This window comes from Rattus norvegicus, chromosome 5 (assembly GCF_036323735.1).
Source record: "Rattus norvegicus strain BN/NHsdMcwi chromosome 5, GRCr8, whole genome shotgun sequence".
NCBI classification, from domain to species: domain Eukaryota; kingdom Metazoa; phylum Chordata; class Mammalia; order Rodentia; family Muridae; genus Rattus; species Rattus norvegicus.
In genome coordinates this window covers 133,879,024-133,906,878 of record NC_086023.1, presented here as the reverse complement: position 1 = coordinate 133,906,878, position 27,855 = coordinate 133,879,024, and the positions used below count along the sequence as shown (strand labels likewise).

General features: G+C 42.8%; 1 protein-coding gene across 3 annotated transcripts in view; it reads left to right on the top strand.

Annotated features, from left to right (window-relative positions):
- Nucleotides 1-18,440, top strand: part of Cyp4x1 (cytochrome P450, family 4, subfamily x, polypeptide 1) — a 34,816-nt gene extending 16,376 nt beyond the window's left edge. Inside the window, exons 3-12 of one of the 3 annotated variants that reach the window (NM_145675.2) lie at nt 755-799; nt 2,662-2,789; nt 4,345-4,472; nt 4,550-4,704; nt 5,764-5,864; nt 6,340-6,530; nt 13,041-13,174; nt 14,284-14,348; nt 15,837-15,919; nt 17,103-18,440. In NM_145675.2, coding sequence (NP_663708.1) covers nt 755-799; nt 2,662-2,789; nt 4,345-4,472; nt 4,550-4,704; nt 5,764-5,864; nt 6,340-6,530; nt 13,041-13,174; nt 14,284-14,348; nt 15,837-15,919; nt 17,103-17,277 — 1,205 coding nt within the window. In that variant the 3' untranslated portion in view covers nt 17,278-18,440. Of the gene's footprint in view, nt 1-754; nt 800-2,661; nt 2,790-4,344; nt 4,473-4,549; nt 4,705-5,133; nt 5,381-5,763; nt 5,866-6,339; nt 6,531-13,040; nt 13,175-14,283; nt 14,349-15,836; nt 15,921-17,102 lie in introns of those variants that run through there. The other 2 variants (XM_063287162.1, XR_005504366.2) reach the window with 2 other exon arrangements.
- Nucleotides 18,441-27,855: the final 9,415 nt, after the last annotated feature.

Below are 27,855 nucleotides of genomic sequence, written 5' to 3'. Positions count from 1 at the left end.
TGGAAGACAGCCTGAGCAGTGTGGACAAGGAGCAGATCTGCCCTGGCCAGAGGACTCGCGTGCACTTCCCAGTTCCTTGTCTAGTTTTGGCTTCAGGGCCCCATAAATCCCAGCTGCCCTAGGAGCATGGCCAGAGGCTTCCTTTGGAACTTTAGAGTCAACAGCACCATTTCACACAGTGTTTCGAGCTTAAGTCCAGAGGATGTTAGGAACCGACTACCTCTGTGGGTCTGAGCGGAAGATGGAGCGCTCACTTACCAGCCCAGACTCTTGGTTATGGTCCAAACTGTTCTCTTCCTTTGCAGAGGAGAGGACACTCCCTCCATTTACAAGATTCTATTATGGATTATTCCAGAGTACCAAGCTAAAATCGACATTTTGAGCTCCGCTATTTATTTACATTAGTCACAAGAACATCAAGAGGCCTTTGTGTCTCGCTGTCTGATGTTTTCCAACAAGCACACATATCCCAACACCCATTCTGGAAACTTGTTCATCCCCCAGTGAGCCAGCATAGTTGGAGGGAATAGCAGCCAGGGAAAATATGAGCTTCTGTCCTAGGACTTGTTCTCTCTGGGAGTGAACCAAGACTTGGGTTTTCCCAGCCTCCAAGGCTCTAGAAAGTGAGCTGGGATTCCCTCCTGTCGACTGTCCACACCGAGTGCAGGCAAATGAAGAAAGCCTTCCCCAACTTGAACAAGTCATGAGTGTTATTTCTAATGCTGCCTTTGGTTTCCTATGCTTCATTCTGCAGACCCAAAGACCCAGTACCTGCACCAGCTCATGACTCCCTTTCTTGGTATGTATGTGACTCCCATTCTCACTCCATAGCACAGCACACCAAAGAGACTCAAATCTGAGCTCAAAAGCATCAAGAGAGGGACATCAGATACATGTGACTTGAATCAGAGTCGGGGACCATATGGGAGAAGAGAACAATTTAGAGGGAGGCAGGGGACAGAGGGGGAGTTGGGGTAGAGGCAGAAGGAGAAGGAATCAAGTGAGCACTGAGTGTAATGACGTAAATATGAAAATGCCGTGATTCAAACCAGTGTTTTGTATTCCCACCTAAAAATATTATTTTTAAAATTTAAAAATGGAATCTAGAGACACTGATTTAATCCCCATTGCCTACATTTTTAAAAAAAAGAAGAAGAAGAAGACAGAAATAGGCAGGTCTCTGGGCTAGACAACCGGTATAAGCTATTCATAAATTCCAAGCTAGTGAGAGGTCCTATTTCAATTTAACAACAACAAAAACCGACACTGGACGACAAATGAACAAACACACAACATTTCTAAAGAGTAAGATCTGTGAGGAGAGTCATCTAGGAAAGAGTTAAACATCAACCCAGTGTCAAGGTCAACCCAGCAAAACATCACAGAAAGCACCCTTGTCTGTTTCTCTCCTCAGGGTCCCATTTTCAATGCAACACTTGTGTGAATTCCTCAGTCTTAGCTACACTAAGGGAGAATTTAATTCTCTTCTCTCATGCCTCCTTATATATTTCCTTTCTTTTCAAAGTTCTCTTATTTTTATATGCCTCTCAGTAAATTTTTCTCTGACGGGCATTTGGCGTTATCCTTGGAGCAGATAAATTAAGCTGCTTTCTTCCTGTCGTTGATGTTTATTTTAGCCCAGGAAGGAATTAAATGAAAGAGTGTATAGGCTTTGGACTCAGAGCCCTTAGATTCACACACTGCTGTTCACGCCAATAGACTACTTGAGCATGATCTTAGGGAAGAAATTGAATCTAAGACTCATTTTCCTCATCTCTGAAATGATCATGAGAGGCGGCGCTGTGGCTGCTGATTGGTGACTGCCAGATTCCCAGTACTTTTTGTAATGGCCGGCGTTCTAAGAGCACCAAACCAGATGTCACAAAGCTGGCATTTTGTAAGCACTCAGAAAGGGATGTCATTCACAAAATCCCAGCACTGAGAGTGGGAAATGACCACAAAGTCTCACCCTAACCTGAAAATTATTTGTAATTAATACCTGCTGGGAGAGGGAAAATGAGCGTTCTCCAACAGAGTGTCACTGTGTGAATTAACCACATTTTGGGGCAGGGTCCATTCCCAGGAGTAGTTGGCCAACACAAAACAGACGCCCTGGTTCATTGTGCTCTTTGTTTCAGTTTGGTTTAATCTTATTCACTTTCTCTTGTTTGTTTGAACATTTTGATTCTCACTTTTTCATTTTTTACAATCTTTTCTTTTTTGAGAGAAAGGGAGAAAAAACATGGAGTCAAAAAACAGAGAGGTAGGATCTGGGAGAAGGTTGGGGAAGACAAAAATACATGATCAAAATACATCGTACAAAAAAATGTTAATAAGAAGATATAAAGAATGCTATTCAAACTTAAAGCCTTAAGCTAAGGTTAAGTGCCTTGTGTGTGTGCCTTCATTGAATACACACCACAGAAAACCACATCCCATCACTGTGAGACTAAGGTTCATCAGGTCTCAAAGCCTTTCTCACAGCACTGAATGCGTTCACCCTGCTGTGAGCATCAGAGCCAACCGTCCTCATCTGTCAGCTTCTCAATGCCCACTACTACTCCCTGCCTGCTCGTGCGTCAGTGACATCAGGCTGTCTATGTTCCGCATCTTTCCTCACCTACTAAGATGCATGAGATTGTGTGCATTTTCTTCCTCAAGGAAGAGGACTCCTGAATTTAGATGGGCCCAGGTGGTTCCAACACCGCTGCCTCCTGACTCCTGCGTTCCATCAGGACATCCTAAAACCATGTGTGGACATGATGGCCCACTCTGTGAACATGATGCTGGTAAGTGAAACACTAGATTAGACGTTTATATAGTGGCTTGAGAAAAAATCAAAGCTGATTTCTAGAAACTAATCAGAATGCAAGTACCCACTGAGTAATGATGTCTATATAAGGCTTTCCTGAATTCCTCAGGTGATTAAAATACAAGAGCTGGTCCTCTGCCTTAGAGTCTAACACTCTGTGGTGGTAAGACTCAGGTAGCAGGCACTGTGGGAGACAGGTAAGGAAGCCATGTGCAGCTAACTGGCTTCAAATATCAGATTTATCACAAATATAAGCTGACCTGCAGAACAAGAAACATCTAGGCAGAGAGATGTGAGCAAAGGTTTAAGGCTAAAATGGACTTGGCTGATGGGCATGAAGGACTGAGCAAAGGGTAGGTGCCTATCATAGGTGGTGAGGGATCTATAGGTGAGTGGCACCTTCCAAAGGGGCAGGGCACTGCCTTCAAGAGGCATCCCTGTTGCATGCCTTTCTGGTTTAGAGATGAGTTTTATCAAAAGCTCTATTGACATAAAGGTTTCAGTTTTCTTAATGTTAAAAGTAGACAACTAATAAATACAGTTTCTTCACATGCATTTTTATACAAAAAGTGTTTGTCATGATAAATACATTTATAACTGGAGGATGGGCACTGTGGGTAGTTTAGCAGTCGGACAACACATCTCAGGCTGTCTGAGTAAGCCTCTCTCTGTGGGGAGAGCCAGCTCCCCACAGCAACTCCCTTTTCAGGCCTCTTTGTGTTCTCAATGTCTGAATCAGAAATATTTTTACTGTTTTTATTTGCAATTTTTTAGTTAAATATAACTATAGCATCTTCTCTTTCTTCTCCTCCCATCAACTCCTTCTGTGTTATCATCCCCTGTTCCCTCTCAAATCCATGATCTTTTTCATCAATAATTATTGCCTATTCTTTAATAATTATTGTATATATAAATATACAAATACGACCATCACTGTTGTATGTATGTGTTTTCAGAGCTGACCACTTGGTATTGAATAACAGTTTAGGGGGCTTGTTCCTGGGAGAGACTTACTTGCCCTGTCCCATCAGTCATTACTTGCCTGTAGCTCCTCACCTAAAACTGGGGTCTCAGGTGTCCCTCCCCTCCCATGTTAGCATGTCTGTTGGTGCTGTCCATCGCTGAATCGAAGATGATTTTGAAAAGTGTTCTGAGTTTATCTGAAGTGTGGCGAGACAGGTGAGAGCTGTGACGGGGTATCTAGCAGGTTGGGGATTCAAAGTAGAAGCAGCCCCAGGAAATGCCACGTGTTGCAGTCTTAGATGGTGTGTGGAACTCTGTACCATTTGTTGCAGAGCTGAGATAGTTGCTGACAGACTATTTGCCAGACTCGAAACACGAGTCATGCTCTTTCTCACTGGCCTAGCGTGTGCTTCCTTTCCTCACGCCCAGAATAAACACATGGGTGATTTACTCCTGGCCTTCAGTTCCTGTCAGGTCAGGGTTTTGTCCCTGAGACAATAAGGGGAAAAGCAGTCAAGTAAAAGCCATTTGATGATGGTGAGGATATTGATCTTGGCCTCCTCTGACAGGATAAATGGGAGAAGACGTGGACCACGCAGGAAACAACCATCGAGGTTTTTGAACACATTAACTTGATGACCCTGGACATAATAATGAAATGTGCTTTTGGCCAGGAGACCAACTGCCAGATAAACGGGTCAGTGATGGGACAGTAAATAGGTTCACTGTGATCTGAGTCAACCATTAACCCACGGTTCCACATTTTTCTTCCAGCACCTATGAGTCTTATGTGAAGGCAACATTTGAACTTGGTGAAATCATATCTTCTCGCTTGTACAATTTCTGGCATCATCATGACATAATTTTCAAACTCAGTCCTAAGGGCCACTGCTTCCAGGAGTTAGGCAAAGTGATACATCAATGCACAGGTAAAAACACAGGCATGTCTTGGGTATGGGTTGCCCAAATTCATGCACCACCATGCCTGTCTTATGTGTAGAAGGATAAGTCTCACAGTAAGCAAGAAAAGAACTCTTGTGTTTAATGGAGCTTTAATGTGGTCACTGCTCAAATAATTACAGCTTCTGTTCTTTAAGGTAAGTTTGCTCCCTCGTTATCCGTATTATGCAATTTTATTATATTCAATTATTACTCATACATATTTAGCAAGGGAGCATTTAAAATGGCAAAATGTACATGGCATGTGACTTTCTTGTGCAGTAAATTAAGTAATAATCACAAGCTAAAATGCTTGCCCAGCTTAGGCATGAAGGAAAGAGTGGATGTGGGTATGCATTCAAAAGACACACAAAGGCTGGATATGGTGAAGTGGTACACGCCCTTTATCCCTGCACTAGGAGGCTGAGGCAGGTGGTTCCTGTGAGCTCGAGGTCAGCCTGGAATTTTGCTGAGTGTTGGGAATCCACATTTTGCTTCCGTGAACATGGATGAGAAGCTAAACCCATGATGTACAGAAAACGTTTTTGAAAATCAAAGCATACTGTCCTACTTACTTCTATCTAAATTCACTTACTGTTTATATGAAACGGTAAATTCAAATAGAAAGCTGACCCCAATTAAGACAGAAAACTAACTGTGTAGAAGGTGAGTGTACATATTCCGTCTGTCTGTCACATGTTCCGTCTCTGTCTGTCTGTTGGCTTATTTTCTTTTAGCCCCTTTAGTTTTGTACGTTGGGTGTTTTCTCTGCTTGGTGATCTCATTGGATAATTTCCATGAAAACAAGATTTAAGACTGAGGAGGAAAATGATTGGCCACTGGCACCAAACTTTGCAATCATCTCGCTTGTTGACTGATAGGAACAAATCTTTTGTCTCTTCTGTTAGTTTAATGTATTTAGATATACGCGCTCTGGACTCTGAACACAGATTGACACTTTGTATGGGCGCCGTGTTGCTTTATAATGTGTTTGACTTTGGTTGACTTAGCTGTCCCCTTTGGTAATGAAGACCTATTACTCTATGCAGAAAAGATTATCCAGGACAGAAAGAAAACCCTCAAGGATCAAGTAAATCAGGATGACACTCAAACATCTCAAAATTTTCTGGATATTGTTCTTTCTGCCCAGGTAAATGCACCAAAAGTCTAGGCCTGCTCAAAGAGCTGCTAACTGTGTGGGAGGGTGGGTGAGCTTGTGGAATCAGGACAGGAGGACAGAATAAATTTCCTCAGCTAAATCCTAGCAGTAGACTGCTATGAACAATTGGCTCTTGGTAGGAAAACAGAGAGCTGCTAGGAGTCAGTGAATACTAACTTACCGGTTGCCTTTGTTTGGAGGTTATGCGATACCTGGAGTTTAGAGACTCAACTCTTTAAAAGGACAAGCACTTTAAAAGGAAAAGCTGAGGGTGTCCATGCTTTTCTTATGTAACATTGGCTCTCCTTTGTGCTCTGAACAAAGTAGGACTCATAGTATGCAGTTGGTAAACTAAAATTGAAGCCTGTATTTGAAACTCTATCATTCTGTAAAGCTATCATTTTGATGGTGTCTCCAAATATCTGCGATGCACGTTTCATCCAGCAGTCTTTGCTGGGTGTTACAGGCTGGAGATGAAAAGGCCTTCTCAGATGCTGACCTTCGGTCTGAGGTGAACACCTTCATGTGGGCAGGACACGACGCCTCTGCAGCTAGCATCTCCTGGCTCCTTTACTGCCTGGCTCTGAACCCTGAGCATCAAGACAGATGCCGGACAGAGATCAGGAGCATTCTGGGAGATGGGTCTTCCATCACCTGGTAAGATCCACAGCCCTGAGTATGTCATGTCACCCTAGCTCTCTTCTCGGGACTTTGCTTATTTCTTACCCTGGTGCCTTAGTAACCACGGTGTCCCAAGGTATGTGTATGCCAAAGCAGAGGAAACAGGCCACTTGTCTCTTCTTTCTGAAGAGAGCCCTGATTTAACCCTATCTTCTGCAAAAGAAGTTCACTATCCAGAAACCATCCATCACTGTTTTTTCTACACAATGTTGCATTTGTTTCTTTCACCCAAGCTTGGGCACATTTGAAGTGAGGAACTGCCCTGAGGCTTGCGTTTGTCTTCAAAGACAAGACTCCACATGGACTCCTGTGCTGAGAAAGCTGAAGAAGTAGGCTCAGCATTCAGATGGCTATCAATACTCTAGCCCATCACCCACCAGGTCACTAGTGTCACACTTCAGGAGAGGGCAAGATGTTGGCCTTTGAACACGATATTAAAGAGTACACTTAGTTATTGAGTTTGAGAAAATGTAGACTGCCAGGCAAGGTGGTGTGTGCTTTAGTCCCAGCACTTGGGAAGCAGAGGCAGGGGTATCCCTGTGAGTTCGAGGTCAGCCTAGTCTACAAAGCAAATTCTAGGACAGCCAGAGCTGTTACACAGAGAAACCCTGTCTTGAGGCAGAAGAGAGAAAAGGTAGACTGAGGACATTTTAAAAACTGAGACACTAAAATGATGACTAAGATTTGTTACAGACCCTGTCCTCGGTGATCTGCAGTCTAAGGCATGAGAGAGACCGTCACACTGTAAATTAAAGTACTCGTGGTAAGGGCAATGGCAGAGATTTGCTGATCACCACATTTAGAAGACAAATTCCTACCCGGGTCAAGGATGACAGCCCCTTGAGCATCTGACATGTCTAGGAGAGTAAATCAGGAGAAAGTCTCAGCTCTGCTTCACCAGACTTAATTTATCTTGCTGTCAATAAACTTTAGATGACGGGCATGCCCCTCAGACATGCTGTCTGAAAGAAACACTGTGTCCCTGGTAAGTCATTCCAACCACACTAGTCAAAAGGCGCATACAGATGATAAACACACTAAAGACCACTGAGCCGCATCTCACAGGCACAAATTGGCTCAGAAAACAAAACTTGAAGTTCTAAAGGTAGACGAGATTTCACTTTAAAAGTAAGAAACCAAGAGTTATTTCCTACTGTAAGTTCAAAGCTTCATCTGAGGAGAGCAGAATCTCCTTCATCTGGGAAGATGCTCAGTCACTAAAGCACTTGGGGCACAAGCATGAGGACCTGAGTTCAATCCCCAGCATACACATTTAAGAAAAAAAGGCAGGGGCAGAGGGCCAGCAAGATGGCTCGGCCATAGAATCCTGTTCTGGATCCAATCCCCAGAATCCAGAGAGAGAGAACTGACTCCACAAAGTTGCCTCCAAACTTCCCATGTGTGCCATGGCGTGTGTACTACACACACACACACACACACACACACACACACACACACACACACACACACACACACACACACACAAAGCCATCTCTACAGAATAAAATACGATGTTAAGTAATGGCTTTTTACTGATAAAAAGTGTGCATGTTTGTTTGTATGTATAAATTTATAGTTTACAATATGCTGTTTGGACCTATTTATGCATTTTTGAAATAACTAAGCCAACAGGCATCTCCATTAACTCTGCAGTTAATTTTGTGGTGAGGACATTTAAATTATATTCACGAGAATTTTTAAATATACAACAAATTATTAACAACAACTACAACAACGTAGCCCCTCCATATCTAACTGAAATTCTGTGCCTCTTGTCAGTCACAAGCTTGACTGAGCTACCCTACTCTCTCCTCCTAAGACTCCTTTACAGCCGCAGGTCCATCAGGGTGTTGACTTTCTTTTCATGGGCACACAGCATTGTGTTGTGTGTGCACACATGTTCTTTAGTCACTCCTCAGATAATTTCCCTCAGGCTGTTTCTTATTTGGACCGTTGTGAAGAAAGCTGCAGTTGACACAGTAACTTCATTGCCTCTAAATGTATATGGATGAACGGAATTCCTGGAGCGCGTGTCACTTCTTTTTGTAATTATTTTAGACACTTCCACACTGCTTTCCATTTGGCTGCACTGATCCACATTAACACTGACAGTGTGCATGGAATGTCCTCCAAATCCTCACGAACATTTATCTCTCTTCTCTCTAACATGAATTTTCCACATGCCCGTCAAGTGTTTGTAAGTCAGTTTTTGACAGATTTTCTATATAGGTCCTTTCCATGTATTTTAATCAGCTTACATGTTTTCTTGAGTTATTGAGGCCTTCATATATTTTGAGTATTAATTCCTTATTATATGTGTGGTTTGCAAATGATTTCCCTGTTTTGTAAGTCATCATTCTGTTATTTTCTTTGTCATAATAAGAAATTTTTCACTTATTGTAAACTCATACTCTTTTTTGTTTTTGTTGATTTTTGTTCAAGAGAAAAACTCAAAATATCTTTGCAATGACCCATGTCAACAAGCATCTCTCAGCCATTGGTTTCTCTAGTAGTTTTACAATCAGATAGTATTTTTAAGTCTTTATTCAATTCTGAGTTGAGTTTTGTATATAGGATAAGAATCTCATTTTATTCTTGATGTGTATGTCTAGCTTCCTCAACATAGTCACTGAACTATCTTCCTCATTGTGTGTTCTTGGAACCTTTGCTGAAGATTCATTGTCCATAAGTTTATGTGTAGGTGCAGGTGCGGGTGCAGGTGCGGGTGCAGGTGCGGGTGCAGGTGCAGATGTAGATCCAGGTGCAGGTGCAGGTGCATGTGTAGGTGTAGATCCAGGTGCAGGTGCAGGTGCAGGTGAAGATGCAGATGTAGGTGCAGGTACAGGTGTAGATGTAGAGTTCCAGCCTTTCCACCTATTCCATTTGTTTTTTTATTACTACAGCTTCACAGTAGATCAAGCATTGTCTCACACAAAGGAACTTTTGTCTGTGAAATCATTGTTGCTGGGGAGAAAGGAGTCCAGTTGCGGAGTCTCCTGTCCCATCATCTCACTGACTAGTCTGTTTTTATTTATTCACTAAACTTGGAAGACTGGTATGTCTGTTTCCAGCATGAATTCAATGCTTGATCTATTCTGTTGTAATTACTTAAGAGATGAATAAGGCTGGGTACAGTACTACATACCTTTAACCCCAGCAGGGTAGGCAGATCTTTGTGAGTATGAGACCACTATGGCCTACATAGTGAGTGCTAGGACAGCCAGAGTTACATAGTGAGACCCTGTCTCAAACAATAAAAGAGAAAAAGAAAAGAAAGATGAAGAAACTTAGTATTGACTTTTCTTAGTCTTGATTGGTCTAAATTTGAAAGCAGCCATTGAATCCTGGCCAGGTGGGGGAACAAAAGTCTAGATGATATTAACTATTCTCTCTTTTAAGAAAAGAAAGGGAATATACTACAAAAAAAACACATATTCAAAGATTTATTCTTCTATACTTATGTGAATGTGTGTGGCTGTGTAGGGGTTCATGCACATGAGCTCAGGTGCCATAGAATCCAGAAGAGGGTGTCAGATCCTCTGGAGCTGGACTGGTTGTGAGTCATCCGGCATGGGTGCTGGAAACTGGACGCAAGTCCTTTGTAAGAGCAGCAAGCACTCTTAACTGATGAGCCAACTCCAGTCTCAGAACACATTTGTTTAAAAACTCTGTAACATACCTACTGTTCTCACTAATGAGCTTCACATGTGGCATTCAGAAAATCTTTTTTTTTTTTTTTTTTTTTTTTTTTTAGAAAGAGGGAATCTTTATTGAGAAGAATGCCTCCGTAGGATTGGCCTCTAGGCAGGTCTGTAGGGCATTTTCTTGACTGGCGATTACTGTAGGCAGTGCCATCCCTGGGCAGGTGGTCCTGGATGGTATAAGGAAACAGGCTGGACAAGCCACAAAGGGCAGGCCAGGAAGTACCGTTCCTCTCTGGTCTCTGCATCGGCTCCTGCCTCGAGTTCCTGCTCGATGTCCCTCAGAGATGGAGTGTGATGTAAACTGAAACCTGTACAGCCTTTGCTGCTTTGGCCATGGTGTTTTATCACACACCGTTGGTGGCCCAGACACCTTGGAAAGGGCTCACCACACAGACACACTCACATAAACCCAAAATGGCCCTTTGCTTTCCTATGGCCTCTGGCTGTTCTCTCCCTCATACCTGCAACAAGAACCTTCCCCTGAACCACGTCGTGGACTGGTCACGTCTTCATTTTATTCAGGCCCAATAAAAGGTCTGAGGTGGTCAAGGGTGGGTCATTATGAGCACACTGAACCCCTGAGTGGATATTATCCTTCTTTGGATTTAGTTATGGTGCTGTTCTCTCCTTCTGGAAACTTCTCTTTGTCTGTGCTCTGGAGACCCTCTACTCCTGGAGCAGAGCAAAGAATTGTGGCCTTTTCCATTCTGGAAAAAAAGAAAGTGAACTGCCGTCCAGGTTGTGGTGGCGCACATCTTGAATCCCAGGACTCAGGAGATGGAGTCAGATACATCTTTGTGGGTTCGAGGCCTGCCTGGTCTACAGAGTGACTTCCAGGACAGCCAGGGCTACACAGAGAGACCCTCACTCCCGGAAGCTCCCAGTGTGTGTCCCAGTGAGTGGAGGGTTGACAAAACTCTTCTGTGGATCCAGGCTGGGAGTGACCATGTCATCTTTGAATGGACGTGACGGCACATCAGTGTTTTCCAACCGAGCAGCGTCAGCACGTCTTTATGATCATTGAGAACATTTCCTGACATTTTGTGTGAGGTAATTTCCATCCGTTTGACTCCAGGAGCGAGCTGATCTCAGGAAGCCTAGTTCGATCCTTCTGAGACTTGCTGTTAATCCTGGTTAGTTTGGACACAGCGGTGTTTGGAACCCATTCTTGCCACAGCTGAAAAGTGTGCTCCCTGAGCTCCAGGGTCTTCCACTCTAGCTGACAGAAACACACACATGGCTTCTCACCCTCTCTCTCTTCGTCTCTCCTTTCTCTCCTCGGCATTCAGAAAATCTTAAACAATTTCTCTCTTTGGCTCCTTGTCAGGCGACTTCTATGTTGGTTTAAAGTTCTTTTCTCAGGAAGATTTATGTAAGTTTGAGGCCAGACTGGTCTACTCAGAGTTCCAGGCCATTGAGGATTACATAGTGAGACCAAAAACAACAACCAAAATTCTTCTCTTCCTTTGAGTTGATATGAGAAAAATTCCTTTTCTTAATTATGTAAGTCCCAGAGTAACACAATTGCTCTTTTATTTCCTGGCCTTGGTGGGGAAAGAATACAAAACTTAAATTTTTTCATTTTTACAAGGTCAACACCTTATATTAAAGTAATTCATCAGAAAAGGAACTAGAAATGAGATTAGGCAAAATGACCAAACACATGCAGTCATTTCTTGATCTCATTTGACTTGTTAGTATGCAAACAAGCCTTTTCATCTTCTCCTGCTCTCGCTTCAGACTTACTCTGTGGGAAGACTTCTTTTCATCCCGAAGGCAAAATCTTAAGGAGTCTCATAGAGCCCGTCTACTTAAACCACAAGCCACTCACTCTCATGCCAGTTTAGCCCAGGGCATATCAAGTCATCATGCACATGTTTATCCGCTTGGAGCCTCTCTGTCCATCCCACCTTGGTTCAGGAAGCCAGTAGAGTGAGAAGAGTTTGTTGTTGACTTGTCATCTTGAACAGCTTCTCCCTATCACGAGGTACTGACCCTGTCAGAAATGATCAAATCCAGTAGAAAAGGGAAAACAGCTGGAAATACCATGGTCATGCCAAAGGTTTGGCAAATACTTTGTGTTCCTCCTTTCTCTCAACTGTTACATCTGCAAGCATATTGAAGGCTCTCTTCCTGGAACTTTCTAGTGATGACTCGTGGGGCAGGGAAGCTCTGGACACAGTGCTTTTCTCCAACTGGTCTGCAGCTCTCCCTCCTCCGGTCAGTTCAGTTCACTCATCCACCAGACATCCTGTGCATCCCTACCTTGCTTCTGCTACTCCCCTCTGCCAGTCTACTTGCTCTGAGTCACTTGTCATTCATTCTGCACTCCCAAACTCCAAGGAGCACATGTCAGATCCTCTAAGTGACCCAAAGTAAGTCTCCTTTGTTTAAGATGAGTACCACCCCATTCCATTTTCCAAGGTATTTCAACATTTCAGCAATTCTCTTTAAATAATTTTTCTCTCTTAAACTTCATTTGTCTCTTCTTCAGTTTTTAGCTATTCCTTGTACATTCTTGCTTTACTTGAAGAGCTAAGGGTTGTAACACTGCTTTTCAGAAATCTTGTTGGCATGTCACATCTGTGTGTCTGTCACCTTTGGAACTTCAGTTGACATGGAAACAGAAAAGGTTACACTTTAACATTGTGCTATATGAACCTAGAGAAAAATCGCTTTACCCCAATAGTAATGCTTACCAGGAAAATAACTCAAATAGAGACCAACCACTACAAAGTGGATTTGAGGCCTAAGTCACTTCCTCCCTCCTTTGTCCTCACAGGGAACAGCTGGATGAGATACCTTACACTACAATGTGCATCAAGGAGACACTCCGCTTGATTCCTCCCATCCCATCCATCTCCAGGGAACTCAGCAAACCCCTTACCCTCCCAGATGGACACTCGCTGCCTGCAGGTCTTCACGTTCTTCTCCTAAGCATGAGATCATGAAGGTCACAGTGATGATGATTTGTAGGATTTGGAGCTTTGGGGAATCTCTAGGTTAGAATTAGGCAGCTACTGAAAGCTCAGAGGATAATTCCTCAATCATATGTGAGCTTCAGTGACCTTCTTAAGCCACATAGCCAATTGGAGAGCTGTTAGGTTCCAGCCTCACTTTGAGAACCCCAGGCAAGGGTTTCGTCCATTATGGAACACTGTCTCTACGATAATATTTGTGAGAGCCACAGAACATGAGCATCATTATGTTAATGTGAGGGGAGTCTTTATCACCATATCAACCTTAGGAGGGAATAATAAGTCTCATTTTCCCCTTGTAATGTGATCTTAACAGATGTGTGGTCAATATTCCATAGTTTACAAGTATTTCTACAGTATTTTAATGTCTCCAAAAAACCACTGGGGATTGATTCCATATATTCACAGAAGGTTAATAGATACAAAGCAAAGCTAGAACTCATAAAGACCCTATACTTGAAGTGCACATGTCTAGGCAGGGCACATGGGTGCAGTGGGATCTCATGGGATACTCTTTCACTGTGCTTTAGTATCAATAAGTCAGTAGGAGAACGGAGGTCAACCCTTCAACCTCTGTGATCTTGTTGACAAAACCAGAATTATTGTGGATAAGAAAATGATACTCAAATTCCCTCTCCTTTGTCTTTTTTTTTAAACTACCAACCATATCAATGTTTGCCCCATCTCCACCTTTTATGAATAACCAGTGCCAAGAGAAATTAGCCACAGGTGGAATAACAGAACTGTCTCTATGAAGTGCTAACTGTTAACAAACACTTAAGTAATTTCCAAACAAAGCAGAAAACATAAGCACAGTTTGGTGCTTTGGAGGGACACTGACAGCTTCCTAGGATAAAATCATGAATTAAATAAATAACTGCTTTGAAAACTGAGGTTTAAACCCAAGCCCATCTTCCTTCCCCCTTGTCCTTCCCTGGTGGAGAATTGGTGCACAGTTCAGCGGGAGCTAGCACATTTTTCCTGGAAGAAAAGTCTTGGCAGAGAACATACTACAGCAGCCTTTGCTCTGTTTCCCTTCTGCTTCAGGAATGACTGTGGTCCTTAGTATTTGGGGTCTCCACCACAATCCTGCTGTCTGGAAAGACCCAAAGGTAAGAATGTCTTCAGGGGACATGTTTCAGAGAGTGATGCTTGAGTGAGTCATGTGTCCACAGCTAATCATGTACTGTGAAAGTAAACAACACTAAGCAAACAAACATAAAAGTCAGAAGTGTGTAAAACTCGCCCACTAACGATCTCATCCTCACCTCATGTCCTTTATCTTTATTGCGATCTGAAAGACATTAGTCCCACAATCTGCTCCCAACTGTCACTGTCTCTGTCTCACTCCCTCACCTGACAAGCTCTTCCAAACACCTGCAGGGGGGTTGACACAGCAGGACTTTGGCTGGTCAAGAGAGTAAATTGAGCAGCTTAGCCTCTCTCTTATCATATGAAGCAATCGAGAACCTGGTGGTACTGATGTCATATTCAAGTTACTCAGCACCAGCACTTCGTAAAGAAACTATTTGTGAAGATATGGGCAGAGTTTAGGGAAAGCAAATGAGAATGGATAGCTTTCAGAATCATTTATCTTTATCTCCAGAAGGGAGGGTTACAGAACCTGGGGCAAAAGAGTTAGGAGCTGAGGAGGAAACATCAGATAAGTCCATGCAGTAGATAATGCCAACCTAAGATGGTCAGCAGGAAGGAGCAAATGAACATTTGACACCCCAAACTCTCTATAACCACTCGACAGATCCCCACCAATGCCTTATATTATTAAAATCCAGTTGGAAACCACATAGGTCAGCTGCCTGGGTCCCACAACAGTCTCAGAAGAGAAAGGAGGACAAGGACAGGCAAGGAGATGTGTAGCAAGCCTGACTCGATTTAATATTCTTCAAATTCAAAACACGAGTACTGGTGTTTTCTTCTAGGTAGACCATTGGGGCTTTAGATCTACTCTGTGGAATAGGAAGCTGGACCTTTATGTCTCATCTGAGTTGGCTTCTGAGTGTGTGACCTCTTAGACTCTTAGACCGGCTAGCAGACAAGTCAAGCAAGAGCCAGATAAGCCCTCCAGGACTCTAGAGTCATTATTTATGTGACCACTGTGTAACTTGGCTAATTGGAATTGCAACGTAGAGTTTGAAAGCAACAGTGTCTTCTCTCAAACTGAAATATTTTTGAAACGGAGAAATGTGTACATCTCTCAAAAGTGAGATATTTCCCTAAATATTTATGCGGAATACATGATAGACTTTTGTTCAATAAAATCTATTATTAAAATTAATGTTGTGCAAAAAAAAGCCAGGTGCACACCTTTAGTCCCAGCATTTGGGAGGCAGAGGTAGGTATGTCTCTGTGAGTTTGAAGCCAGCCTGATCTAACAAGAGCAAGTTCCAGGACAGCCAGGGCCACACAGAGAAACCCTCTCTGGGAGAAAACACAAAAGAATGAAAACAGAACGTAAAGTCTTTTTGGCATGTGGCCAGTAGAGTGTTTTAAATTGCTTCTGTGGTGTGCATCGTTGTTCAGCAGTAAGTAGCACCTGAAAAGTGTGCTGTTGGCAAGATGGGGTTGTCCTCTCATTTCAGGTCTTTGACCCTTTGAGATTCACTAAGGAGAATTCTGAACAGAGACACCCCTGCGCCTTCCTACCATTCTCCAGTGGTCCAAGGTAAGGTGAACTTAAAGCTGTGGAAATTTTGCATAAAAAGCCTATTTACACATATCAGGCCTTCCAATCCATAAGTTCCTCCCCAGAACCCATCTCTTCACAAAGAACAATGCCCCTTTCTGTCACAGCCCGTGTGAGTCAAGCCTCAGGAAGCAATCCTGCAGTGTAAATATTGCTCATGGGCTCAATGTCACCTCCCCTTACAAGAGAAATATGTTGTGGGTGACTCCAACTGCCAATTTCTCCAGGGAGGACATCACATCAGAACCTCCAGGTCTACATTCTTGCAGGGAATGTCATAAACATAGATCCCAATAGTTTCAATGATATTTGGTGTGAAAACTCTGCTTTACTGTGGCATGGTATAAGAGACCTTTTTTCCTAGGAAGAAATAACACAAACACATCTACTCACCCCAGAAAGATTACCCCCACAGACCAAAGTAAAGAATGTGTGAGAGTCTAATTTAGTGAAACACCATGGCCAAGACAAGTTGTAGAAGAGTTTAGTGGGGGCATGCAGAGTCAGAGAGGGAGAGGGAGGAGGAGGGAGGAAGAGGAGGGAGGGAGGGAGAGGGAGGGAGAGGGAGGGAGAGGGGAGAGAGAGAGAGAGAGAGAGAGAGAGAGAGAGAGAGAGAGAGAGAGAAAGAAGAGCTAGCAAACTGGGAATGATTAGGCTTTTGGAACATCAAGGCCCACCTCCCAGAGACACACATCCTTCAACAAGACACACCTCCCAATCCTTCCCATACTGTTCCATCAACTGTAGACCAAATATTCAAACCTAAGAGCCTATTGGGGGCATTCTCTTTCAAACCACCACAAATTGCACCACCCAAAAGCCCAAGCCAGCACAAGCAACTGTTCTCAAAAGCTGCCACCCTGGAGCTCTCTGCACAACTTGCAGGCATTTGGACAAGTCTGAGGGGACTCTAGTTAGCACAGCAGGTCAGTCTCCTTCCCAGCCACTCTTTACTGCTTCTATAACTCTGGGAAGGTCCCTCATGAACCTCCCGAGTCACAGCTTGTCCTTACATGAAATCTGTTCACCTCTGGAGTTTCGTGAGTCCCTTCCCTCCTTCCTGCAGAGAATGCTTCAATCAGAGGAAACTGCTAAGCAGCTGTGGACTCCAGGCTTATTATGCTAGAGACTTACCCCTCTCTCCCCCCCTCCATCTCCACAGGAACTGCATCGGGCAGCAGTTTGCCATGCTGGAGTTAAAGGTGGCCATTGCCTTGACTCTGCTCCGCTTCCGAGTAGCTGCAGACCTCACCAGGCCTCCTGCCTTCTCCAGCCACACTGTGCTCAGACCCAAGCATGGGATCTATTTGCACCTGAAGAAACTCCCTGAATGTTAGGGACCAGGGGGAGTGACTAGATTTCTGTGTGTTAAGTTAAGTTTACAGCCGATGGTCCAGGCAGATGGTGAAGACTCTAAGACTGATGGGAGAGTTGGAGGACTGTGGGTTGGGGCATTTCTACAGCTGCGTATTACCCAAAGACATTTTCCAGTAACACATGTGATCCTGGCTGTGTATAACATGGAGAGATTGTCAAATTATTTTCTAAGCTTATCTGAAGTGGGAATTTCTGGTTTCACCGGAGACTCGGTTATGCCAAGTGATGCTTTCCTGGAAGCTGTCTTATGAGAGGTTGTTTTGCTGAAGCAGGCACCTGGTGCTTTTCTGAAGGCTGTCTGGTGAAAATGCATGTGACGTTTTGCTGGATGGGATGCTTGAGAGGGTACGTGATGGACAGAGTTTAACTCAGCAGACTGTGGACAGCACTGGCATTGGTTCGCCGTGCTTTCTTCACTGATCTTCGCCTGTTGTGACTCTGTAGAGAGAAACTCGCCCAAGAGCTTGTGGTGGTGTTTCAGCTGCTTCTTGCCACGTCAGTGGACTCACTCCAGGTTCTACTGGATCAAATCGCTGCTGATTCACGTCTGGTGTTTTGCTAGTGGACGGGGCTGCCGACAATGAAGATTGGAATCACCTCAAAGAATTATTTCCAAACAGGTCCACACCCCCTTGTCCTATTAACCATCTTCCCCTCCCCCACCTTTGGTCAGTAGGATATAAGGGAGATTGAAGAATTAAGAACTTTTATTAAATAGACTCTGAAAAATCTAAGCTAACACCTATCATGGGTGACGCCTGTGCATTTTTTGTTTTAATTATCTTTGGAATTATACAAGTAACAGGATTTGTGCTGAATGAAAAATGTTTCCAGTACTATGAGTGTACATAAAATCCCACCTTCCCCGGGCCACTACCCTGACAGAGTCTACTGTATTCCTTAAAACAGAACTGGTATGCATTCTTCCTCTGTCCTGCATATTTCATAAATAATGTTTGTGCGTGTTCTTAGACACATGATCGTATTTATATTGTTCTTGCTTTTCCTCACTTAATAAAAAATTCACCTTAATCTTTATAACAAGGTTGTGATATATGAGTGTTGCATGATTTTTTAAATGTTTTTCTGCTATTGGAAAATTAAATCAGTTATAATTTTTAAATATATCCATTGACCTTTCTCTGTTCATCTCTCTGTCTCTCTCTGTCTCTCTCTGTCTGTCTCTGTCTGTGTGTGTGTGTGTGTGTGTGTGTGTGTGTGTGTATTCAGGTATACATGTGTATCCAGGTGTGTATTCACTTGTGTGCACATGCGTATAGAGGCCAGAGATAAGCTTCAGGTATCATTTTCCAGGTTTCATCCACCATGCTTTTTTAGACAAGATCTCTTACTGTCCCAAGGCACACATGTCCAAAGCTACTGAGCCCCATGACCTGCCTGTCTCTACCTCCCTAGCTCTGGGATTGCAAGCACGTGCCACCTATGCCTCACTGTTTCCACATGGGTTCTGGTGATTGAACTCAAGTCCTCAGGCTTGCATAGCAAGATTTTACTTTTCTTTATGGTTTCTTGGTTTTAAATGTTGAATAAGGAAGTATAAATTTAGACTATTACAAAAATATTGTACTTACATTTCTGGTGCTAACTACTCTTATGAAGCCTAAATGGGAACTAAGTTCATCACCCCTTGGAACCTAATCAGAAATTAGATTGGTTTTTAAATATAGAGGGAGCCTTTTAATGGGCTTTCAGCCAGAGATAAAACTAGAGTAAACTGCACTTTGGGAAAGTTTTTCTGGGCATAGTGATGCATTCCTATAACCACAGCACTTGAGAGGCTTAGGCAAAAGACTCATAAGTTCAAGACAAGCCTGGACTACAGGGAAAGGTGTGCGTGTGCGTGCGTTGCATCTGTTGCATGGATAATGAACAAATTATTGACAAGATAGAAGGGGGCAAAAGGAGAAACTAGAAGAAATGTACACGATCAGAATGCTAGGTCACAGAGAAGAGTAGATGCTGCATACTTAGCTGGCAGAAAGGAGACCAAGATCGTGAAGGTGTCTTTCCCAGGACAAGGCTCAGCCATTGCTGACCCCTGAGACTTCCCCAAATGTAGAAAACTTGACTTGTAGTTGGGGATTATGTTCATGTTCTCCTCTGAATTAACAGGAAAAAAAAGTAGATGGTGCTTGCCACGGAGGGTGGCTGTGGACTGCAGGGGAAATGAATGTGGAAGTGACTGTGATGGCATTTAGGAGAGTAAAGAGAACTCGTGGGTTGCCTAGAAGTGTAAATGAGGAGGCAGAATTTAGGATTTGAGAAACTGACCATGGTCATCCTGTCCAATTACAGGAAGACTTCAGAGAACCAACCTCCTCTTACCGGGTGTCCATCAGTCCTTTTTTCTTCTTTTTTTTTTTTGGAAATTTTAATTATGGGGAATTATGTTTATTAGCCAAAGATGCTAATAAACATGGCAGCCTAGTGCAAGGAGGGATGACGTGTGGAGCCAAAAATTCCCTTCTTCAAACAGAAATTATACCATCTCAGGATTAGTAAAAGCCATATCTTACCAATAGTATATGTAGAGATAAAGAAATGTAGCGTCAAATGTAATAATACCAAGTCTCCCACTGCTATGCACACCTGGGGAACGATCGCCTTGCTTCACTGTGTAATTGGTACTTAGCCAAGAAAAGCTTCACTTATTACACCAACTATGGCCATGAGTGCCGGAGTCACTCCCTAACTTACAGCAATGAAGATCCCAGAGGCTGCTTTTACAGGCTAACCTGTAGCCTGGTGGAAAGTTGGGTGGTTTTGATTACTAAGTTCTACAAGCTGTGATAGCATGTGATCAGCACTGCCCCAGATACTGTTTCTGTCTTAAAGGATCCATCACAATCCACATTTACATCACACTCTGTTTATAGCAGAGATGACTCAGCATCCCTCCCACAACCTTTGTCCACTCCTACATGAAATAGAATTCTTAGCTGGGCACATAGTTGCCAGCTACGGTATATTCTCTCTGTGTGGCTGTCTGTATCTGTCTTTGTCTCTCAGTTTCTCTGGCTCTGTCTCTCTATCTCTCTGCCTTTGTCTTTCTCTCTCTCTCTCTCTCTCTCTCTCTCTCTCTCTCTCTCTGTGTGTGTGTGTGTATGTGTGTGTGTGTTCCCTTTCCTTCTCTGCATATGTGTGCACATGCAAGTGCACGTGTATGTGTAGGCCAATGACCAACACTGAGAATCTTTTTCAATCCCTCTCCACCTTATTTTTCAAGAAAGGGTCTCTCACTGAACCCAGAGCTTACCCATTCAGCTAGACTACTAAGAAAGCCCTAAGGTTTGCCCTGTGCACAAGCCACAGTGCCTAGCTTATTACATGAATGTTACAGACCCAAACTCAGCAGCAAGCATTTTACCAACTAATCCATCTGCCCAGCCTGACCTTTCAGTGAGACATATCATACTTTTAAATAATGAGCAGAACTGTGAACAGAAGTGGTGTAGTCTATCTCAGACTCACACCATCGAAAGGAAAGGTTGTGCCCTCCACTTCATGTTTATCTCCTTATTTGAAGACCGATCTGGTGACAGAACCTAGAGCCACTAACTTATATTACTACCTGAAAGTTGTTTGTTGAAGATGACAGAACAAGACAGGCAGACAATGCGTAGAACAAAGCACCCCTCTAGCTCTAAGCCGTCTGCCTCCTTCAGGCTTCGGTGTGAAAGACAATCAAATTGTCTCACTGAGGCCTTACTGTTATAGTAGGCCATTCGATACATGAACCATGTTTTCCTTTATATCTCTCCAGATAATCGATATCTCTACTCTGCTTCAAAACTATTTAAATGTCCAACTATTTGTCAAAACTTTGGTGTTAAAATGAACTCCAGCAAAGAGTGAGATAACTTGCATACCCAAACCACACTCCCAAACCAGGACTGGCATAAGAGAACAGACATCTTAAAGGATCCACAGAGGCCTGAACAAAATACTATGACTGTTACACATTGTTCTCCATTCCCCCATCCCCCAATCTGGAGATAACACACAAGCAAAAACTGATACCCAGTTTCTTAAGCATTGGTCCTGGTTTTGCCACGTGGATTAGTATGTCCCACCACCCTGCAGATCATGTCATCTTTTACTCCTTATCTTCTTTAAACCATGCATCTTTTAACAAATCTAAAGAAACCATGGCTTTTCTTGGAATCATGTGTCCAAAAGCACAGAAACACAGTTTCTCTATGATTTAATGGCATTGGCCAATCCAGGAGCCCATGCCTAGACCTCACTGAAAGTGCTTCTCAACTTTAATGGAAAATAGCCATAATTAATAATGGACCCATTACTTTGGGGTAGAGAGAAATCTTTCACCCTTAGGCACATCTGTCTCAAAATAATCTCAAAACACAAACACGTAGCTTTTACCTCCTGGTAGAATTTTAAAAATGTAGTCAATTACATGTGATTTCTATATAATTTATGGTTGGTTTTCAGAATCCTTTTGCCATTATTATAAAATATAGTGTGGATATCCCCCCTTATAAGTGGAACAGTAAGGTGTCTCCATCAATCTTTTCTAAAGTATTTCCTATCAAGAGAGTTGGCCCCGTGGGTCAGTGGGTAGAGTGGTTGCCTAACTAGCACAAGCCCCTGGGTTCAGTCCTCAGCACTGAAAACAAAAAGACAAAATGTCTCATAAGAATGTTAACTATGCTTCCTTCCTTCTTCTCCTGTTTCTCACCCATTGTTCTATGAGTTAGTACACTGTCCACCAACTCAAAGGCCTCTGCTGGAACAGTGCTCTGATATGCGTTTCCGATGCCAAAACTGGTGATGCTATGACACTTAGCGAGCATCCTTTTTCTTTCTTCATACTTGTAAGCTGTGTTCGTGGAATCCAGATCTCTATCTAACCAAACCTAATTACACAGCATCATTAACTCTAACCACAAGTTGATTCCATATGTACCCTGTACACTACCACCTGGCAGTGTAAAATGAATGAATGAGGACCAACCAAAGATTGTCAAATACCCTGAACAATTCGCAAGTCTGGAGTGATAGCTCATGCCTTTAGTCCCATCCCTCAGGAGGCAGCAGCAGGCAGATCCTTGAGTTTGAAGAGAGCCTGATCTACACAAGTTCCAGACCAGCCAGAGCTGTACAGAAGAAAAAGGGGGTGTGGGGGCAGAGACAGAGAGACAGACAGAGACAGAGACAGAGACAGAGACAGAGACCACAGTCCCCAAAAGAGCACAAACAGATGCTAATAATGAACAAAACCTTCCCACAAGGGCAACACTAACTCTGGAAGACCCAATACTTGCAATTAATAATTTATAGTAGAAAAGATACTGCATGCCACCACAAGGGGGATTAATTTCTAAAATGCAAGAATGTTTCAACATTTTTTAAAATGCAACTGGTCAGTGGAATTCACATTAACAGAATAAAGAGATGAACTCACGCGACCATCCCAACTGATGCAGAAAAAGCTTTTAGTAAAATGCAACATTTTTTCTATTTTAAAAACAACACTCGGCTGCCGCTGCAGAGAGCCCCTGGGCAGCACCCCACGAGCGAACCTGAGCCTCGGGACCACAGGTAAGACCAAATTTTCTGCTGCAAGAAAGCTGCCTGGTGAGCTTGGGACACACGGAAGCAGAATTTCTCTAGGACCGGGCACGTTCTGTGTTTACCGGAAGTCCCACACCCGCGGATCCCAGCCCGCAGCAGCTCTCTGCTCCCAGACCCGGTGAGAGAGAGACCCAACCACCTGGTCAGGTGGGCGCTCCTGAGGCTGCAGAGCGGAAGAGACCACCAACACTGCTCACCCCTGCCCACATCCCTGGCCCAAGAGGAAACTGTATAAGGCCTCTGGGCTCCCGTGGGGGAGGGCCCAGGAGCGGCAGGACCCCTGCCAGAGACACCGCCGGACCCTGAAGGAAACAGACCAAATAAACAGTTCTCTGCACCCAAATCCCGTGGGAGGGAGAGCTAAACCTTCAGAGAGGCAGATGGGCCTGGGAAACCAGAAGAGACTGCTCCCTGCACACACATCTCGGACGCCAGAGGAGAAGGCCAAAGACCATCTGGAACCCTGGTGCACTGAAGCTCCCAGAAGGGGCGGCACAGGTCTTCCTGGTTGCTGCCGCTGCAGAGAGCCCATGGGCAGCACCCCACGAGCGAACCTGAGCCTCGGGACCACAGGTAAGACCAAATTTTCTGCTGCAAGAAAGCTGCCTGGTAAACTCAAGACACAGGCCCACAGGAACAGCTGAAGACCTGTAGAGAGGAAAAACTACACGCCCGAAAGCAGAACACTCTGTCCCCATAACTGACTGAAAGAAAACAGGAAAACAGGTCTACAGCACTCCTGACACACAGGCTTATAGGACAGTCTAGCCACTGTCAGAAATAGCAGAAGAAAGTAACACTAGAGATAATCTGATGGCGAGAGGCAAGCACAGGAACCCAAGCAACAGAAACCAAGACTACATGGCATCATCGGAGCCCAATTCTCCCACCAAAACAAACATGGAATATCCAAACACACCAGAAAAGCAAGATCTAGTTTCAAAATCATATTTGATCATGATGCTGGAGGACTTCAAGAAAGACATGAACACACTTAGGGAAACACAGGAAAACATTAATAAACAAGTAGAAGCCTACAGAGAGGAATCGCAAAAATCCCTGAAAGAATTCCAGGAAAACACAATCAAACAGTTGAAGGAATTAAAAATGGAAATAGAAGCAATCAAGAAAGAACACATGGAAACAACCCTGGATATAGAAAACCAAAAGAAGAGACAAGGAGCTGTAGATACAAGCTTCACCAACAGAATACAAGAGATGGAAGAGAGAATCTCAGGAGCAGAAGATTCCATAGAAATCATTGACTCAACTGTCAAAGATAATGTAAAGCAGAAAAAGCTACTGGTCCAAAACATACAGGAAATCCAGGACTCAATGAGAAGATCAAACCTAAGGATAATAGGTATAGAAGAGAGTGAAGACTCCCAGCTCAAAGGACCAGTAAATATCTTCAACAAAATCATAGAAGAAAACTTCCCTAACCTAAAAAAAGAGATACCCATAGACATACAAGAAGCCTACAGAACTCCAAATAGATTGGACCAGAAAAGAAACACCTCCCGTCACATAATTGTCAAAACACCAAACGCACAAAATAAAGAAAGAATATTAAAAGCAGTAAGGGAAAAAGGTCAAGTAACATATAAAGGCAGACCTATCAGAATCACACCAGACTTCTCGCCAGAAACTATGAAGGCCAGAAGATCCTGGACTGATGTTATACAGACCCTAAGAGAACACAAATGCCAGCCCAGGTTACTGTATCCAGCAAAACTCTCAATTAACATTGATGGAGAAACCAAGATATTCCATGACAAAACCAAATTTACACAATATCTTTCAACAAATCCAGCACTACAAAGGATAATAAATGGTAAAGCCCAACATAACGAGGCAAGCTATACCCTAGAAGAAGCAAGAAACTAATCGTCTTGGCAACAAAACAAAGAGAATGAAAGCACACAAACATAACCTCACATCCAAATATGAATATAACGGGAAGCAATAATCACTATACCTTAACATCTCTCAATATCAATGGCCTCAACTCCCCAATAAAAAGACATAGATTAACAAACTGGATACGCAACGAGGACGCTGCATTCTGCTGCCTACAGGAAACACACCTCAGAGACAAAGACAGACACTACCTCAGAGTGAAAGGCTGGAAAACAACTTTCCAAGCAAATGGTCAGAAGAAGCAAGCTGGAGTAGCCATTCTAATATCAAATAAAATCAATTTTCAATTAAAAGTCATCAAAAAAGATAAGGAAGGACACTTCATATTCATCAAAGGCAAAATCCACCAAGATGAACTCTCAATCCTAAATATCTATGCCCCAAATACAAGGGCACCTACATACGTAAAAGAAACCTTACTAAAGCTCAAAACACACATTGCACCTCACACAATAATAGTGGGAGATTTCAACACCCCACTCTCATCAATGGACAGATCATGGAAACAGAAATCAAACAGTGATGTCGACAGACTAAGAGAAGTCATGAGCCAAATGGACTTAACAGATATTTATAGAACATTCTATCCTAAAGCAAAAGGATATACCTTCTTCTCAGCTCCTCATGGTACTTTCTCCAAAATTGACCATATAATTGGTCAAAAAACGGGCCTCAACAGGTACAGAAAGATAGAAATAATCCCATGCGTGCTATCGGACCACCACGGCCTAAAACTGGTCTTCAATAACAATAAGGGAAGAATGCCCACATATACGTGGAAATTGAACAATGCTCTACTCAATGATAACCTGGTCAAGGAAGAAATAAAGAAAGAAATTAAAAACTTTTTAGAATTTAATGAAAATGAAGATACAACATACTCAAACTTATGGGACACAATGAAAGCTGTGCTAAGAGGAAAACTCATAGCGCTGAGTGCCTGCAGAAAGAAACAGGAAAGAGCATATGTCAGGAGCTTGACAGCACACCTAAAAGCTCTAGAACAAAAAGAAGCAAATACACCCAGGAGGAGTAGAAGGCAGGAAATAATCAAACTCAGAGCTGAAATCAACCAAGTAGAAACAAAAAGGACCATAGAAAGAATCAACAGAACCAAAAGTTGGTTCTTTGAGAAAATCAACAAGATAGATAAACCCTTAGCCAGACTAACGAGAGGACACAGAGAGTGTGTCCAAATTAACAAAATCAGAAATGAAAAGGGAGACATAACTACAGATTCGGAGGAAATTCAAAAAATCATCAGATCTTACTATAAAAACCTATATTCAACAAAATTTGAAAATCTTCAGGAAATGGACAATTTCCTAGACAGATACCAGGTATCGAAGTTAAATCAGGAACAGATAAACCAGTTAAACAACCCCATAACTCCTAAGGAAATAGAAGCAGTCATTAAAGGACTCCCAACCAAAAAGAGCCGAGGTCCAGACGGGTTTAGTGCAGAATTCTATCAAACCTTCATAGAAGACCTCATACCAATATTATCCAAACTATTCCACAAAATTGAAACAGATGGAGCCCTACCGAATTCCTTCTACAAAGCCACAATTACTCTTATACCTAAACCACACAAAGACACAACAAAGAAAGAACACTTCAGACCAATTTCCCTTATGAATATCGACGCAAAAATACTCAATAAAATTCTGGCAAACCGAATTCAAGAGCACATCAAAACAATCATCCACCATGATCAAGTAGGCTTCATCCCAGGCATGCAGGGATGGTTTAATATACGGAAAACCATCAACGTGATCCATTATATAAACAAACTGAAAGAACAGAACCACATGATCATTTCATTAGATGCTGAGAAAGCATTTGACAAAATTCAACACCCCTTCATGATAAAAGTCCTGGAAAGAATAGGATTTCAAGGCCCATACCTAAACATAGTAAAAGCCATATACAGCAAACCAGTTGCTAACATTAAACTAAATGGAGAGAAACTTGAAGCAATCCCACTAAAATCAGGGACTAGACAAGGCTGCCCACTCTCTCCCTACTTATTCAATATAGTTCTTGAAGTTCTAGCCAGAGCAATCAGACAACAAAAGGAGATCAAAGGGATACAGATCGGAAAAGAAGAGGTCAAAATATCACTATTTGCAGATGACATGATAGTATATTTAAGTGATCCCAAAAGTTCCACCAGAGAACTACTAAAGCTGATAAACAACTTCAGCAAAGTGGCTGGGTATAAAATTAACTCAAATAAATCAGTTGCCTTCCTCTATACAAAAGAGAAACAAGCCGAGAAAGAAATTAGGGAAACGACACCCTTCATAATAGACCCAAATAATATAAAGTACCTCGGTGTGACTTTAACCAAGCAAGTAAAAGATCTGTACAATAAGAACTTCAAGACACTGAGGAAAGAAATTGAAGAAGACCTCAGAAGATGGAAAGATCTCCCATGCTCATGGATTGGCAGGATTAATATAGTAAAAATGGCCATTTTACCAAAAGCAATCTACAGATTCAATGCAATCCCCATCAAAATACCAATCCAATTCTTCAAAGAGTTAGACAGAACAATTTGCAAATTCATCTGGAATAACAAAAAACCCAGGATAGCTAAAGCTATCCTCAACAATAAAAGGACTTCAGGGGGAATCACTATCCCTGAACTCAAGCAGTATTACAGAGCAATAGTGATAAAAACTGCATGGTATTGGTACAGAGACAGACAGATAGACCAATGGAATAGAATTGAAGACCCAGAAATGAACCCACACACCTATGGTCACTTGATTTTTGACAAAGGAGCCAAAACCATCCAATGGAAAAAAGATAGTATTTTCAGCAAATGGTGCTGGTTCAACTGGAGGGCAACATGTAGAAGAATGCAGATCGATCCATGCTTATCACCCTGTACAAAGCTTAAGTCCAAGTGGATCAAGGACCTCCACATCAAACCAGACACACTCAAACTAATAGAAGAAAAACTAGGGAAGCATCTGGAACACATGGGCACTGGA